At 42.2% G+C, this 16,515-nt stretch overlaps 1 protein-coding gene across 2 annotated transcripts in view; it reads right to left on the reverse strand.

Annotated features, from left to right (window-relative positions):
• PPM1A (protein phosphatase, Mg2+/Mn2+ dependent 1A) overlaps nt 1–16,515 on the reverse strand; it is a 79,734-nt gene that overhangs the window by 14,589 nt on the left and 48,630 nt on the right. For both annotated transcript variants that reach the window (XM_075282781.1, XM_075282780.1), the window contains exons 2-3: nt 6,899–7,750; nt 4,901–5,018 (exon numbers count right to left, since the gene is read on the reverse strand). In XM_075282781.1, coding sequence (XP_075138882.1) covers nt 4,901–5,018; nt 6,899–7,732 — 952 coding nt within the window. In that variant the 5' untranslated portion in view covers nt 7,733–7,750. The remainder of the gene's footprint in view (nt 1–4,900; nt 5,019–6,898; nt 7,751–16,515) is intronic.

A 16,515-nucleotide genomic window follows, 5' to 3' on the forward strand; every position in this document is an offset into this window, starting at 1 on the left:
TGCCAGAGAAGAGTCTCCAAGCGCCACCTCCTTCTTCGTCCGCCGCGTCATGTTTAATGTCGTCTTCCGGCGCAGGCTCGTAGCAGAGCAGAGCAGACTGCGCAAGCGCACAGGCCAATGGCCGCTAACAATACTGTGCAAGCGGCCATTTTCCTGTGACCTGTGCGCCTGCGCAGTCTGCTCTGCTAGAAGTTACGAGCCTGCGCCGGAAGACATTGAAGATGACACAGCGGATATAGAAGGAGACGGCGCTTGGAGACACTTCTCTGGCAGCGGTGGGGACGCCCTCATCGCTGCAGGAGAACTCATTTGCATACCGGTAAAAACCGGTATTTCTAAGGAACGGTGCGGCGGAGACCACGTCTAAAGGTAAGAGACGAATAGCCTTTCTAAAGGCTATTCGAACGTCTTATCCACAAAAAAAAATGTTTTAATTGAATTAAATTAATATCTTAAATTAATCTTAAATTAATTGAAGATCCCAGATCCCTTGTTGATCAGCTATTTGAAGAGGCAGCAGTGTTCAGGTGAGCACTGAGTCCTTTTCACTACTTAAACACAGACTGTGTTTGGTATGGTGTCTTAGCCCATTCACTTGAATGGGACGGAGCCAGGAACAAACAAGGGAGAGCCAGGTGTCGGACCCCCACGGATCTTCAGTTGATCAATCAATGACTTATGCTTAGATTAGGTAAAGAGATTTTCCAGGATGCATAATTAAATCATGACCTAAACTTAGGTTATGTCATCAATTAAAGAACCTTGAGGGTCTACCACCAAGGCTGCTCCACTGTTTCAAAGTGCTTGGGTGAGCATTGCAGCCTCTTAACTACTTACCGAGCACAGCACCGTACATTTTTATAGATGTTGTCCTTGACATTCACTTGAATGGGACTTAGCTGCAATCAGGCCAAGTAAGGCCACACGGCCACTTTGAGAATGATGCTTCAACCAGCTGATCCACGGGTTCCAGGTGGCGGATCATATTTAAGAGTCCCAGAAAACCCCTTTAAGCCCTGGAAAAACCATTTCACTTTTGAAGGACTCATTGGTACCATTCTGGGGTAACCAGTATGACTTTTCAGGATCAATATAGCATTTAGTGCATTTTGCCTAAATGTTACAGACATCCTATTAGGCCCTTGCATTGCCTCAGAGTGGTCCCGACTGACTTGCCAAAAATATTTCTAATTAAAATAGAATTGTCACAATATGTAACCAGACTTATTGTCCTAAAAGGATTTGTATTAAAAATGCAACTTGCAGAGCAGTTTTCATTATTACAGCCATGGAATCCCTCCAGCATGTAAGGGCTCGTTCACAAGGCGCAAGAGGGGGCGGATTTTGGTGCTGAATCCACGTCAGAATCCGCCCCTCACAATGGAGGTCTATGTAGACCGGCAGCTTACTTTTTTCCGTGGGTGGAATGTTGCACCCTCTGGTCTAGGCCCATTCATTTGGGCGTACTCCAGGGAGAGGGGCAAAAAATGCTCACTAAATTTCATATATAAGTCATAATAAATCTCTAGAAAGGACCAGAAACTGCAGATTATTTTTAAAAAGTTTTAAAATGATTATAACCCTAATTAATGCGCTGGTCTTTACCAAGCTCCTGAAGATGCACACTTGGGCAAAAACTAAAAATATAGGAGACTTGTTTCTAGGAACCCTTTCACTATAATATATCATTTATAATGTAAAAAGGTGACAATTACACTTAGTGTTTAGGATGAGAGAGTAATAGGGAATTAATGTAAAATACAGTACAAAGTAGAGGAAGTCTATGGGCACTTGAGATTTACAGTATTGATAACAGATGGCACCCAGGTGATATAAAGCTAGCGTACTGAACAAAACCCAAGCAGCAGCTGCCCTGCAGAACGCAGAGAATATGATATGAATCTAACCTTGAGCAAAGCTAAACTGCTTATTGTAGAAAGCCCCTAGAAACAAGAGATACTATAGGTGAACAAGCCTCTAATCCAAAACTAAGGCTGGCTATATAGGAGATACTTGCGTGGCTGAGCATGCAGGTATTCTCAACAGAGATAACAGCAGAAGCCATTGCCAAACTCCTCCAAAATTCGTAAATTAAAAAAAAAAAAAAACAACAACAACAACAAAAAACCTAGCTTAACTGGGGTGGTGTGTCACATCTAGAAATATCCAGAATTTTGTAATATTTGTAGTTCCAGTAAAAAGGGGGGAAAGAAAAAAAATTATATTTTTGATTTATTTACTTCACACAGTATATAACCCCCTTTTTTAGCCCTCACACTGTGACCCCATTTTCTGCCCCCCACAGTACATCAACCCCCTTTTTTTAGCCTCCCAAACATATGATGCCTCTATTTATAGCCCTCACACAGTTTAAGACACCTTTTATATCCCCCCCCCCCCCCAACAGTATATGACCCATTTTTTTTAAAGCCCACCCTCCACATATGACCCCCTATTATCCCCCCACCCCACACAGTAGTGACCAATACTTTTTACTCACCTGTCCACACCCCAGACCTGGACACCCTCTGCTGCTGCCTCCAGGGTGCGCTGTTGCCTACGCTGAAGGCAGCTGGGACACTGTACATAGCATCCCAGCGATCTTCAGCATCATGACATCAGTGTAGCGCTACCTACAGGAGGCAGCAGAGGGTAGCAGGACAGGAGAGAGGACAGGTGAGTAAAAAGTATCAGCAGCTGCTTATTGCAATAACACTAAGTAGCTGCCAATCCATGTCACCTGTGACACGTCATAGGTTCGCCATCACTGCATTAGATGATCAGTCTATCACATCAAAATCATCAGGTTTAGCAGATACAATGTTTATGCCCATCTTAAAGGGAAAGTCTCTGAATCATATCTATGAATTTTTAGGGACATTATAAATTTTCCATGTTAAAAATCTTCCATTTTAAAAATCCTTCCTGTCTCCTAAAGATGAATCATCGGTGATAATCACAATGGTCTGGAGCAGAACCTATTAAGGTCTATGGGAGAGATTGCTAGTCAGGTTACATGACCTGTGCATACGTCATTGTGCAGAGGGGAGTAGATAAGATGTGACATTGCCAGTTATGACTGGTGGATTCTGTGTCCTAACACACTATCATAATTATTCATAAGTAGGTAAGTGATGCTGCACATATTCACATGTATTAGAGTTATAATCTTGACATAACAGTCATTCTAAAATCACTATACTGCAACTTGAACAATTACACAGCAAAGTTACAATCCAATCCACAATAAATCAGTGTCTCTACAGCGCCACCACAGGGGAAACTTATTACACTTCCCATAGAAATCAATGTGTTATCCACATATGTCCCTAGAACAAGATCTTTCATAGACATGCTCTGGCTGAATAGTAGGTCCGGAATGAAGTAAAGAACCTACAAAGTTTAGGATTTATTTTACTTATATTTAATCTCTTTGCTGTATGCTACATTGAATTGAATGGGTGACAGACTAATCAGTCAAGTCTGTAAAGCTGGTTAAATAGCGATTCAAGTAGTTTGTGGCTCTTGGTCAAAAACGTGATTTGATGTTTTGGATATTCTTGGTTGTTGCTTGGGTAACTATTCCCTATGAATGGACACACAATGAGCATTTTTGTCATGTTTAACCACATTCACACAAAGCTTCTGTAAGGCTAGGTTCACATCTGCGCATGGGTCCAGAGACTGCAACAACAGCAGTTACCCATAGACTACAATGGGGTCCACCAGGTGTCAGTTGGGTTTCCGTCGTTTTTATACCGAAAATGCTGGAGAGAAAATTCCTCCGCACAGGACTTTTCTCTCCACCAATTTTCGATTGTTTCTGTTGAAGACTCCGGCGCAGATGTAAACCTAGCCTAACAGAACAATAGGTTTGATGGCTAATGCCAAACTCATTGTATAAAAGGAAAAAAAAAAAACAAAAAAAAAAAACCTACTACTCCCGACATGCTTCTTAAGGTGGCAATACACATTAAGGTCAGCCCAACCTATTGATCTTGGTCAACTATGTATTATGTATTGGAGTTTCCTATAGCTCTGCCAAGGTTGAAAAGTCAAGCACAAGTACAATTTCAACATGTCCAATCCCTTTGCTTGTAAAAAGGAGATACGCCAATGACAGAGCTATCTAACAGCATCTTATAACCCACTCACCATTGAGAACACAAGGGGGGCCAATAAAAGTAATAACGGAAGGCAAAATGAGCCAAAAACTAGTGAAAGTGCATGGCCAAATATGAGTAGTCATAGATATGAGAGCAGACTGTTTGCAGATTCAACTACAATTTTGTGAGTTCTGCTGACAATATGTTATCTGCAGTGGTCATACACACAATATTAACAGTAAGTGCTACCAAAACCATGAATCTGCCAATGAGCCGCAGGCCAATACACCATGATTATCCTGTAAAACTACACCTAACTGGCCAGCACTAGGAGCAGGATTTTGGCACTGCAACTATTAAAATATTCACTAGATTGAAGACATTACAAAGCATGCAGCGGTGCTCTAAATAATAATGCAATGCTTTTATAATGCCAACATTAAAAATAAAAACTGATAAAATATCTGCAAAGATATACATACTAGAACATATGAAGCAGTTATATCAGACACACTATTGATTCATAAGAGTAAACAGATTCTTTTGCTTACTTTGATATACAAAAACTATGCAACGTTTGGATTTAGAACCTCCCTGAATTGTGTTCAGTTTACTTTAAAAAGAACACATATCTAGAAATAGCTGAATTGTCAAAATTGTAAGAACTGTGTCAGTAGACAAAGCTCACATCCTATAGACTGCAGTGACCTTTGACTGCCACATTTACATGGCACTTGAAGGCAAGTTTAACAAAAACAATTCATTAGGTTACTTATTTTGGTTAAGTGATCCACCTTCTACTCTGCTTTCCAGGTATTTGTCCAATTCTGCTTCTCTTTTCACTGCCTCGGGTGATACTTTTGGAGCACTTGGAAAACAGATCAGTATGACGCTCATGTTGTCTCGGCTTCCCTAAAAGGAGAAATGAGAAGGACATTAGAAAAAGGATAAACAACACGTTACAAAAGCAAATACTACAATGTTATACTACAGCATGGAGCGTGGACTAAATGAAGAGAGTCCTGGACTTCATGACCTATATAGACACATAGCTTCAGATTACTGGCACCTGTAAGAAAACCAGTCATGATTTCCCTATAGTGGCTGGATTATCTTCTCATGCACAGTGTCCCTGTCTGATAGCCTGGCTACAATAAGGAAATAAGAGTATGATAAGGGACAAACCATAGAAAGTTCCTGCATTCATGGCCATATCCATTGGCAACTCAACAGAAAAAAAACTGACACCTCTTTGATTTTTAGTGAAAATCTTTAAAAGTCTGATGCATTCGTATTCATATTTGCAAAAGTGTAAAGTTTACATCCGTGCAAAATTTGCTCGGACGTAAACTTATTGTCAATTTTTTCCCCAGCACATCTAATGTCTTTTTCTTTGACCCCAGTGCTTAACCTACAATTCTTAGAATTGGATACTTCTGTCACTGACTTTAAAAATGATTGATTTTGTATGGACCTGAAAACTTTGCAGTACACTTTGGAAGGGTGGAAGACAGCAGAGGGTGACCTAAAGTAAAACTTGTGAACTATGATAGGCACTATTGACCTCCATTTATCAGGTATTCTTCTGGACACAATGACATTTAGGAAGACAAACAGAAAACACAAGCACCAAGCAGTGTGTCGTCCTTTCGTTATCACTTACGAATACAGTGAAACAGAATATGATTGGCATCTCACCTCGACAAGTTGCGTTTAAAACACAACCAATTGATAAGCAATAGCAAGTGGATCGCTAATGTCACTGATGTACCACCACGTCAGGAGTGTGAGAGAAATATAGATGTGGGGACCAAAGGACTGCACAAATCCAGAAAGGATATACCAATAAGCTTTTATTTCCAAAAATTGGGATGAATCAAACACCACATTTCGGGGTTTTTAAGTACTCCTTTGTCAAGAGGCATCACATTCCCTGAATAAATCGGCTCCAGAGTGTGCATTCACGGAGTGTGATGCACACTTGACAAAAGGGTACTTAAAAACCCAAAATGCATTGTGTGTTTGATTCATCCCAGTTGTTGGAAATACAAGTATAATGATTACTTGTGGTCCGAACATGTATATTTTTCTCACAATGGGATTTCACACTGTTGATCTTGCACAACAAAATGTTGCTAGCAGCTCATGCTTAGATTCAGCCTTAAATCGAAACCATCCCAAGTATCCTTAAAATATATACATTTATATACCTTTCCCCCTCCCCCCCCCCCCCCCCATTTTTTTTAAAGTTTATATGGATATGTGGATGTATTATACTGGCAGCATTTTGCTCGCCCTTCTTTTTAACCAGCCCTGTGTCTGACCTGCCAAACATACATAGGGTAACTTTGTAGTGTCTATGGCCACTGCATAGGAGAGAGTTTGCGAACAATGGGTGGCATTGGGGCGAAATATGATAATACGCTAAGAGCAGAGCATTTTAGAAATTATGGTATTAAATCCCAATGTATGTTATCTATAATGCCTACTTTATTTCTGCTTCTGGCCCTGTTGGCATTTCCAAAACAGAGTTTGCATGCCTCAAAATAATAAAGACATTTTAGATGGGACCCTTACATATACAGTAATTAAAAATTTGACTGATTATTTTTTTTCCTATAACAGGCTCCAAGTTATTAAGTCCAGAATACATTTCTTTACGACTACTGACTTACTCCTCCTTTGTCTACAAATACATGCAGCAAGCCAACTACAGCATAAGCCTATACAATATACAACTTTATATTACTGACTATAGGAGGGGCCTGACCAACATAAGAGACATACAATACCTTGTACAAGCAGGTGTCAACTATTTCATTGCATACTTTTTCAAGGTCATCAGTAACTTCAAGTCTGGATCTTACAAAATCACATAATTCTTCATTTCCCATGACATCCCATATGCCGTCACATGCAAGAATTATGAACTGGTCATCTTCTTCTGATCGCTCAATTTCATAAACTTCTGGCTCAGGTGAAACAAGCTGCTCTGTAGGGCCTTTTCCATGGACACATTTGTAGTCAAAGTCACCTAGAGCCCTTGAAACTGCAAGAGAGCCATTTACACGCTGAATCATTACTGAGCCACCAGCATTTTGGATCCGCTCCTTTTCAAGGGGATTACTTGGTTTGTGATCCTGTGTAAAGAAATGAACTTTCTTGCTTCTACAAAGTAAGCCTCTGGAGTCTCCACAGTTGATAAAATAAATGTGATGTGGCGAGAGCATAACACCCACAGCTGTTGACCCACTTCTATCAGCACCATGTTTCTTCTCAGAAATAACTCTCATGTGTTCATCAATTTGAAGAAAACCTGTTCTGATTCCACTTTTTACACTTTCCACAGACAGCTGTCCATCAGTCCCTTTGAAGTCTTGGTTGCTTGTAATGTGATCAAGCAAATGCTCACAGCAGTATTTGGCAACCTGGGAACCAGCATGACCATCATATACAGCAAAGAAAGACCATCCGTCAAGTCCATTTGGCAAACCAATCACAGCTGTATGTGCATCTTCCATTTCAACCCTCCAACCTTGCATGCTACTTAGTCCATAACGCAATCCATTTCCGTGCCCTTGAGCATTATGCTTTTCCATCTTTGGCTTGTCTAAAAACGCCCCCATTGTCTTTCAGTTTTAATTCTGTAAAAGGAAAGAGAAATCAAAACAAAAACAGTTTAAGATTTGTAGCTGCATCGGAAAAACATACAACATTACAATGTATATGGTGTAACCCTAGAGGCCACCAATAGCACACCGGTAAAAGTCACATCAGAATCTTATCACTTCTGCAAACCAGCTATTCACAGAGGCCATGATGATATTGGGGTAATTGATGAAACCCAATTTCATTGCTTACATAAGAGTTAATAGGACTAATACCCTGCGCATTGCCTCTCCCAGTGCAGGTAGATGGTCCCATGTAAGCAATGAATAGGTTGCTGTGCTGCCCCAAGCATCACTGATCTTTTAACTGACCCGTAAGGGTGTCAGGAATAGAACTCCCACCAAACTGATATACAGTAGATTGTCTCTCCTGACAGGCCATCATACCGCAAAAGTAGAAACCAACGAAAAATAAAATGTGGTTGTCCATGACCCAATCTGATGGCTGGAGTTCTGACAACCAGACCCCACACCAGTCAGTTGATGCAGGTTCCAGAGCTGTATACAAGGTAGAAGCATCTCTGCTCCTATTCAGATGAATGGGAATAGAGAAGCTTCTGGCCATACAGCCTGTATACCACTTCTACAGTCTAAGGAGATAACTGGTGCCTGGGCCATATGTTAGACCCCCACCAAACAAATACCAAGGAACTGTTCTGAGTCCATATGAGGTGTGGACAACCCTTTTAAAGCCTAGATATCCCTCATAACCCTGTTGCATCATAAACACAAAATCCTCATAATGAGGACATAAATAAACCTGACGGCTAAGGTCTCACATTGCAAAAAAGCTGTTTTTGTTGAACATTTTGCTATAGTCAGGAATAGATTGACCAAAAGTATAAGTACTCCCTTTACATTTCCCATTACTTTTGTAGCCCCTCCTGGGTTTGCCAACAAAATCTGGGGGGGAAAAAAAAAAACCTCTCTTCAATTTGGTGCCTTAGGGGGCGTTCACACTACCGTTGGTGTCCGACATGCAGTGTCCACGCAAAATCTGTCACGGACACTAGGAGCGGACACTGGCTGTGTCCGTGACACCTGTCATTCATTTGAATGGGCATCGGGCCAGTGTCCGCTCCTAGTGTCCGTGACAGATTTTGCGCGGACACTAGGAGCGGACACTGCATGTCGGACACCGACGGTAGTGTGAACGCTCCCTTAGCATAAAGGGTTCCCATGCTTCCGTTCCTCTCTCTGGTTTCAGTAATAAGTTGGTGGGTTAAGCCTGAGTTATGTACAACTTGGGTAAGCAGCATGCTCAGACTATGCGTGTTCAAAACTGCACACTTCCATTTTTACATACAGAGAGCAGTTTCTTTTCTGCAATGTGTAGATGGGATAAGCCAGAATCCTACCCACTTTTCATGTAATGTAAAATGCAGCTGTCAAAACGGTGAATTTATACAACATGTGGCCCAGACCTTAGAGGGATTGTGCCACTAAAGGCACTTATCCTCAGGATCAATGGAGAGTGTTAGTGGACTGCTGGATAACTGTATTGCTATGGTGCTATGGTGAGGACTACTAAAATATAGTTGGAATGACCACTTAGTTTCCCATGTAGCAGGGCATTCCTGGTTTCTTACTAGTTAGTAGGTGCACAGGTTTACGATCTCTCCTCTCCAGTTTAGATGTCAATTATAGCTCATAGAGGACAGCAGGATTGTCAACATGAACCCAACAAAAAGCAGCTTAACCACTAGGAACCACAATGTAACAAGTGTCAGGCATGTTAGTCTCGCACTTTCAGCACTGCTGCTTGTGTCTACAAACATGGTAATCTGAAGCCAATATCTCTCACATTCCCCAGCAATTTTTGTTTTATATTTGTGTGGGGCAGTATAAGGGTATGTTCACACAGCAGAATATGTATTCCATGTGTGAACATTCCACATAGCTATGCTGGAATCTGCGGCAAGAAGGGTCATCTCGCTTTTTTCCGCTATTAGCTGGTGGAAAAAAAGAAGAGAGCGGCTCATTGAAGTCAATGACAGCCACTTTGGCAGGCGGATTTTGAGGTGGATTCCACGTCAAAATCTACTGCCAAAAAACAAACAAACCCTTAAGATGTGGTCATGTTCATGACAGTTCTCACATACATTAAAACCAGGATTAAACACTTATTAAATAAATGCTGATATAAGTTTAAAAAAAGAAAAAAAAACAAAAAACAGACACTACACCACCACTTGTGAACCCAAGGTCCTCGGGTGTAAAGCTTGTTTAAAAGGAACAATGTGGTGGTCTGGGGGAACGGTGCGAGACTTCCATCAGGACTATGCTTGGGAATGGCACAGATGGAAACACCGGAGGATGCTTTTGCTAGAATTCTGCTTTCAGTAAATGTATGTGTCACTACAAGTGGTATATACAATTACTGATCATTTTTAGAGACGAACTGTCAATGGCTGTTAGTAAGAGAGAACAATTTCATTGTTTTATCAACATCCACATCAGACGTGATCGATTTAAATGAGTGGCCTGGGTAAATGGAGCTCAGGCTTAGATTTTGCTACTTTTGTTCAGCTTTGTTGTTCAGGGGTGCACAATTCAATGTAGCTTCAGCCCCCATATAATGCAATCCTCCAATGCCTCCACACACGCATGTCACAGGCAGATTGGAAGAACTGCTATTTGATGTGTACTTGAAATGGAAAGCAAAGTCCTATGTCACGATTAGAAGGATTCTTTCTTTCTTTCACACGAATTACAGTGAGTTAACAAAACCCATGGCAAGAATAATAAAATAACCTACAAAATAATGGTATTACTATAACAGAGTAATTTGGGGAAATTAACGCAAATCCAGTCAGAGTTACAGCTGTCTATAGGATACATAATCTCCAAACAACCATCATCTCTGTTCCATGTAAAGAGGTTGTCCAAGGTTTTTTCACAGTATACAAGCCTCAGATAACGCCAGGAAGCTCCGTAACATTATACATTGAGCTAATTCACATAAAATGCCCATTTCTCTTCTAGCCCTTGACAAAACCTTTGTCGGTCTCTCCTGAGGCTGCATAGTCTAGGTCCTCTGATTCACAGGTATTATAGGCTCCTTCCAACATGCCTTATACGTGCTGTATTGCAACCCTACAAGATACTTGAAACTCCCACCAGATTTCCAAAGGCACTCAACAAGGTTGTCCCCTATGCCATTTGCCCTTGCCATAGAACCCCTAGATATAGACATTTGCTCCAACCTTGACATGAATGCACAGTAATCCACTTTAAGCCATTTAATCACTCTGTCCCGGACCTAGTCTCTACTTTTTTTGTGATTTGCAAGACTATTGGGCCTAAAAATTAACACATCCAAATCCAATATTATGCCCTGTAATGACTCAACACTGAATTTTAGACTTGGGACAAACATTCTCCCTACTTGAGGATTATTTGTGTAACACCCTTGACAGCTATTTGAAATGGAATTATTCCTCTGAACCCTAAACTTTTATTTACTCCACTGGCATTGTCCCACATAACTCTGCATGGGTAGAATACGTACAGTTAAAATATAGTCACACTATCTAGAATTCTCATCATATTATAGTTTATTAATATAGCACCATTAATTCCATGGTGCTTTACATTTGGGGGTTACATACAGTACACAAAATATACAGGTAGATATAATACTAACAATGACCGACTGGCACAGTGGGGTAGAGGGCCCTGCCCGCGAGGGCTTACAATCTATGAGGGAAAGGGGGTAGAGACAGAAGGAGAGGGGGAGACTGTACAGATGGCAGTGCGGTGATAGTGTTATTGGAGGTTGTAGGCCTTCCTGAATAGATGAGTCTTCAGCATCTTCTTGAAGCCTGTGATTGTGGGGGTCAGTCTTGGTAAGGAGTTCCAGAGTATGGGGGATGCATGGGAGAAATCTTGGAGACGGTTGTGTGAGGAGCGGATGAGAGCAGAGCGGAGTAGGAGGTCATTGGAGGATCGGAGGTTATGTGTGGGCAGGTAGCAGGAGATTAGGTCAGAGATATATGGAGGGGACAGGTTGTGGATGGCTTTGTATGTTAATGTTAGTAGCTTGAATTCAATTCGCTGAGCTATGGTAGCCAGTGGAGGGACTGGCAGAGGGGATCAGCCGATGAAGATCGGGGGGAGAAGTGAATTAAACGAGCGGCACAGTTTAAGGTGGACTGGAGGGGGGCGAGAGTGTTAGCTGGGAGTCCATGGAGAAGGGTGTTACAGTAGTCCAAGCGGGAGATTATTTTAGTAGTTTCAGGGGTGAGGAAGGAGAGGATTCGGTGGATGTTTTTGAGTTGGAGGCGACAGGAAGTGTTGAGGGTTTGAACGTGTGACTTGAAGGATAGGTCGGAGCCCAGGGTTACCTCAAGGCATCGGGCCTGTGAGACAGAGGTAATTGTGGTTCCGTTAACTTTGATAGATGGGTCAGGTGGAGGGGCCATGCGGGGTGGGGTGAAGATGATGAACTCTCTTTTCTCCATGTTGAGTTTGAAAAAGCGGGAGGAGAGAAAGGAGGCTACAGCTGCTAAACAATCTGGAACTCTGGCCAACAGGGAGGTAATGTCTGGTCCAGAGATATATATTTGGGTGTCATCGGCATAGCAGTGGTATTGAAAACCATGAGATTCTATGAGTTGGCCGAGGGTGTAGATGGAGAACAGGAGGGGTCCTAGGACGGATCCTACAGAGAGAGGGCGAGGTGAAGAGGTGGTGTGCGAGTGGGAGACGCTGAATGTGCGGTCAGTGAGGTATGAGGAGATCCAGGAAAGGGCCAGTTCTGAGATACCAAGGGATGAGAGAACTTCTAACAGGAGAGAGTGGTCAACTGTGTCAAAGGCAGAGGAGAGGTCAAGGAGGAGGAGGACAGAGTAATGGTGCTTGGCTTTGGCAGTTAGAAGGTCATTGGTGACTTTTGTTAGGGCAGTTTCAGTGGAGTGCTGGGGTCTGAAGCCTGACTGTAATCTGTCAAAGAGCATGTTGGACGAGAGATAGGAGGAGAGTTCTGAGTGGACGTGTTGCTCTAGCAGTTTTGAGGCGTACGTAAGGAGTGAGATGGGACGATAGTTGGCTGGAGAGGACGGGTCGAGGGACGGTTTCTTAAGTATAGGAGTGACAGTGGCATGTTTTAAGGCTGAGGGGAAGGATCCATTGGTTAGGGATAGGTTGAAGAGATGAGTTAGGGCCAGAGTAATGACTTCAGTGAGTTTGGGGATGAGATGTGATTGGATCGGGTCAAGCGCACAGGAGGTGAGGTGGGATTTGGAGATTAGGGAGGAGAGTTTTTCCATCAGTGATGGTGGAGAAACAGGTCAAGGATGAGGAGCAGCAAGTAGTTGGGTAGAGGGGTTGTCGGGGGAGTAGGGCGAGTGTCTCTGATGGTGTCAATTTTCGTTCTGAAGTAAGAGGCAAAGTCGTCAGCTGAGATAAGTGATGTCGGAGGGGGGGGGGGGCAGAAGGACGGAGGAGGGAGTTGAAGGTGGAGAATAACTGTTTGGGGTTGCGAGAGAGTGCAGATATGAGTGTGGTGAAGTAGACCTGCTTTGCGGAGGTGAGTGCGGTCTTAAATGTGAGAACTGCCTCTTTGTAACTAAGGAAATCTTCCTGGGAGTGGCTTTTCTTCCAGAGGTGTTCTGCAACCCGCAAGGCACGTCTCAGTTTTTTTCAGTCAGGTCAGTGTAAATTCAGTCATAACAGACTCATATTTCAATGAAATATAGTCCCCGTGGATAAATAGGTCTAACATTACAGGACTAGCATATTATCTACATTTGTAGCCCTTGAGTCTGCACCCTTAAACTTCACACCAAGATAAGTTTGAGACCCTTCTCTCTTTATCCCCTATTTCCACTGGTTTATTGCAAACATTTTTATTGCACATATTTCGGTTTCATTTTTATTTTGCTTTTCTTGTTTTGTACAGAATGGTGTTATGTTCTGCTGCCATTTTATCTTCTGTATGTTTACACTGTCATGGCTGTCCTTTGTTTTGTGTTTGTTCATTCAGTAAATAGCTTTGAAAAGAGGTTGTCCCTGAGTAATAAAGCAATTCTAAAATACTCAGATTTTCCTGGTTGTGATGCTGTAAGTTTCACTAAGGTCCCATGCACACGACCGAGAGTGCTTCTGACGTGGGGTGGAGTTGGAGTAGAGTGCTCCCATTCTGTTCCAATGACACAGAGAAGGATAGGGCCTGCTCTATAATCGGTTTCATTGGATCAGAATGGATTGGAAGCCCCCAGAGACCTGCATCCACAATGGAGTGCACTCGCTTGTCAACTTCTGCATGGGGTCTTACAGTCAGGTTTCCCCACAGATTACAGCTGACCACTCCTTGGGGTTTGCACAAAGATTACAATACTGTTAAAAAGAACCCTGTCACAGTCACATGGATGCCATCCATCAGGTTTTCAACATACCATAATACCTCTGCATATACACCATATAAAATTTTTAGTCAATGTTTTTTGCTGGATTCATGCAGAACCCAAAACGAATAAACAAAACAAAAACCCCTTTATATAACTTAACCACTTCAGTACCAGGCCAATTTGTGGTCCAGGACCAGACACATTTTAGGTTTATTTTGTATGTGCAGTTTTGAGGTCTGTAAAATTTCTCTTATGTCTCAGTCAACTAATTTTTGCGTCTTTTTTCGGGGATACATAGGGCTTTATTTTTATGTTATCTTTATTTTCGAATGTGTTTTAATTTTTTATTTTTTTTTATATCCGGGAAAATATAAACAAAATAGGAGGGAAATTGTGTCTGGTTTTCAATTTATTATTATTATTTGTATTTAATAACACAGTTTCACTGAAAAACTTTATAATATAGTTTTTCCTCTCCGTTATGGTAATTTTTATTTTGTATGGTGTCGTCGGGGGTGGGGCTATAACCTTTAACAACAGAGTTTTATTAGCGATTTATTTATTATTATTTTATTTACATTTTTTTTTAAACTTTTTTATTATATTTTTATTTTATTTTTTTCCCAGATTGTGTCCCCATAAGGTGATAAGAGACCTTTGGGGACATCTGATCACTTATTTTTTTGTACTTGACGTGTCCGCCAGGTCAGAGGGCAGCTGAATTATGGCAGCGTCCATAGCTGTGTATACAGCGCTCATTGAGTGCTGTATACACAGCGATTAAGAAGGCAGGGGAGGTAATAAATCTTTCCTATCTTCTCTCTGGGAGCTCCGGCTGAAGTTACAGCCGGCTCCCATTGACAGCAGCTGCACGATCTCCGTGCAGCTGCTGTGTTCTGACTGGACGTACAGGTATGTCCTGTCAGAACTATGGGAAGAATATGCAAATCCGCCTTCCATGATGTAATTAGGAAGACAGTTGCTGCCTCATTGTTGCAAACCAATAGAGGGCGCTCACTGGAATGTGCAAGCCTGTCTTAAGACAGGATTCCAGTGAAATAACCCAATAATGGCTGCTCCCTTTAGCCTCATGCCCGACCTTCCAAGAGGCCTTTGTTTAGCAATGACGCTGGGATTAATACCAGGTATAGTCTCTCAATCGAGGACAGCTGTTTCGATCTGGTTGGATCTCATCAGCCCGATGTAGAGAGGACTATAACCTGGTAGAGGTGAGAGGCTTAGACAGGGTTCGGGGGATATTGTCACTCCTTAGGGAGAGACCACCATATAGGTGTGTGGAGACTTGTTAAGCCTTTAGCACTCCACTTTGCAAGGAACTATGGGAAGAATATGCTGGAAGGTCGGGCATGAGGCTAAAGGGAGCAGCCATTATTGGGTTATTTCACTGGAATCCTGTCTTAAGACAGGCTTGCACATTCCAGTGAGCGCCCTCTATTGGTTTGCAACAATGAGGCAGCAACTGTCTTCCTAATTACATCATGGAAGGCGGATTTGCATATTCTTCCCATAGTTCCTTGCAAAGTGGAGTGCTAAAGGCTTAACAAGTCTCCACACACCTATATGGTGGTCTCTCCCTAAGGAGTGACAATATCCCCCGAACCCTGTCAGAACTAGGCAACCACTTCCCAGATGTATATAGTCTATGGGTGGTCCGGAAGTGGTTAAGAAATCAGAGAGCCATAATACAGCAATGTGTATAAGGCATAGACATGGTAGTAATACAAGTGTGTGTTTTTATTATGCAAGAAAGTTACATTCAAAATCTGTAAGAAGACATTTTAGCAAAATGTCATTTTTAAGTCAAAATTTACAACTTTTTGCCAATTCAAACCCCACTGTACCAAAAAATGGGCATGCTGGGCTTACCAGAGTCTCCAGATTTTCAAAGATTTACTATAATTTACGCCAGAAACATGACAAATCATAGCTTAGATCTATACATGAGTCCCCCTGCGAACTTCCGGTTGGCACATGCGCAATGGAAGGGCGGCAAGAAGACTTCCTGTTCCTTAGTGAATTAACCAGGGCTGGGTATGTACTTCAGGGTATGGTCCTCGGGTTACGACGAGCCTGCTGCAGAACCTCATTTTCTGAATGCTATACAGTGTATAGCATTCGGCAAATGAAGGCTGATTGTGTAGCAGGCTCGTCCTTGCTACGAGCAGGTAAGTATGCTGTTACCAGTTGACTTTTTCTCATTGAAATGAATAGACCAGCGTTGATTGGCCAGTTGCCAGTGATTTGGCCAATCAACGCTGGTTCTGCCAGAGGCTCGTCTGAGGAGGCGGAGTCTAACATCGGACTATTCATTCCAATGAGAAAAACTCTTGCCTGCCCGTGGCAAGGACGTGCCTGCTGCAGAATCAGTGT

Source organism: Leptodactylus fuscus, chromosome 7 (assembly GCF_031893055.1).
Source record: "Leptodactylus fuscus isolate aLepFus1 chromosome 7, aLepFus1.hap2, whole genome shotgun sequence".
NCBI classification, from domain to species: domain Eukaryota; kingdom Metazoa; phylum Chordata; class Amphibia; order Anura; family Leptodactylidae; genus Leptodactylus; species Leptodactylus fuscus.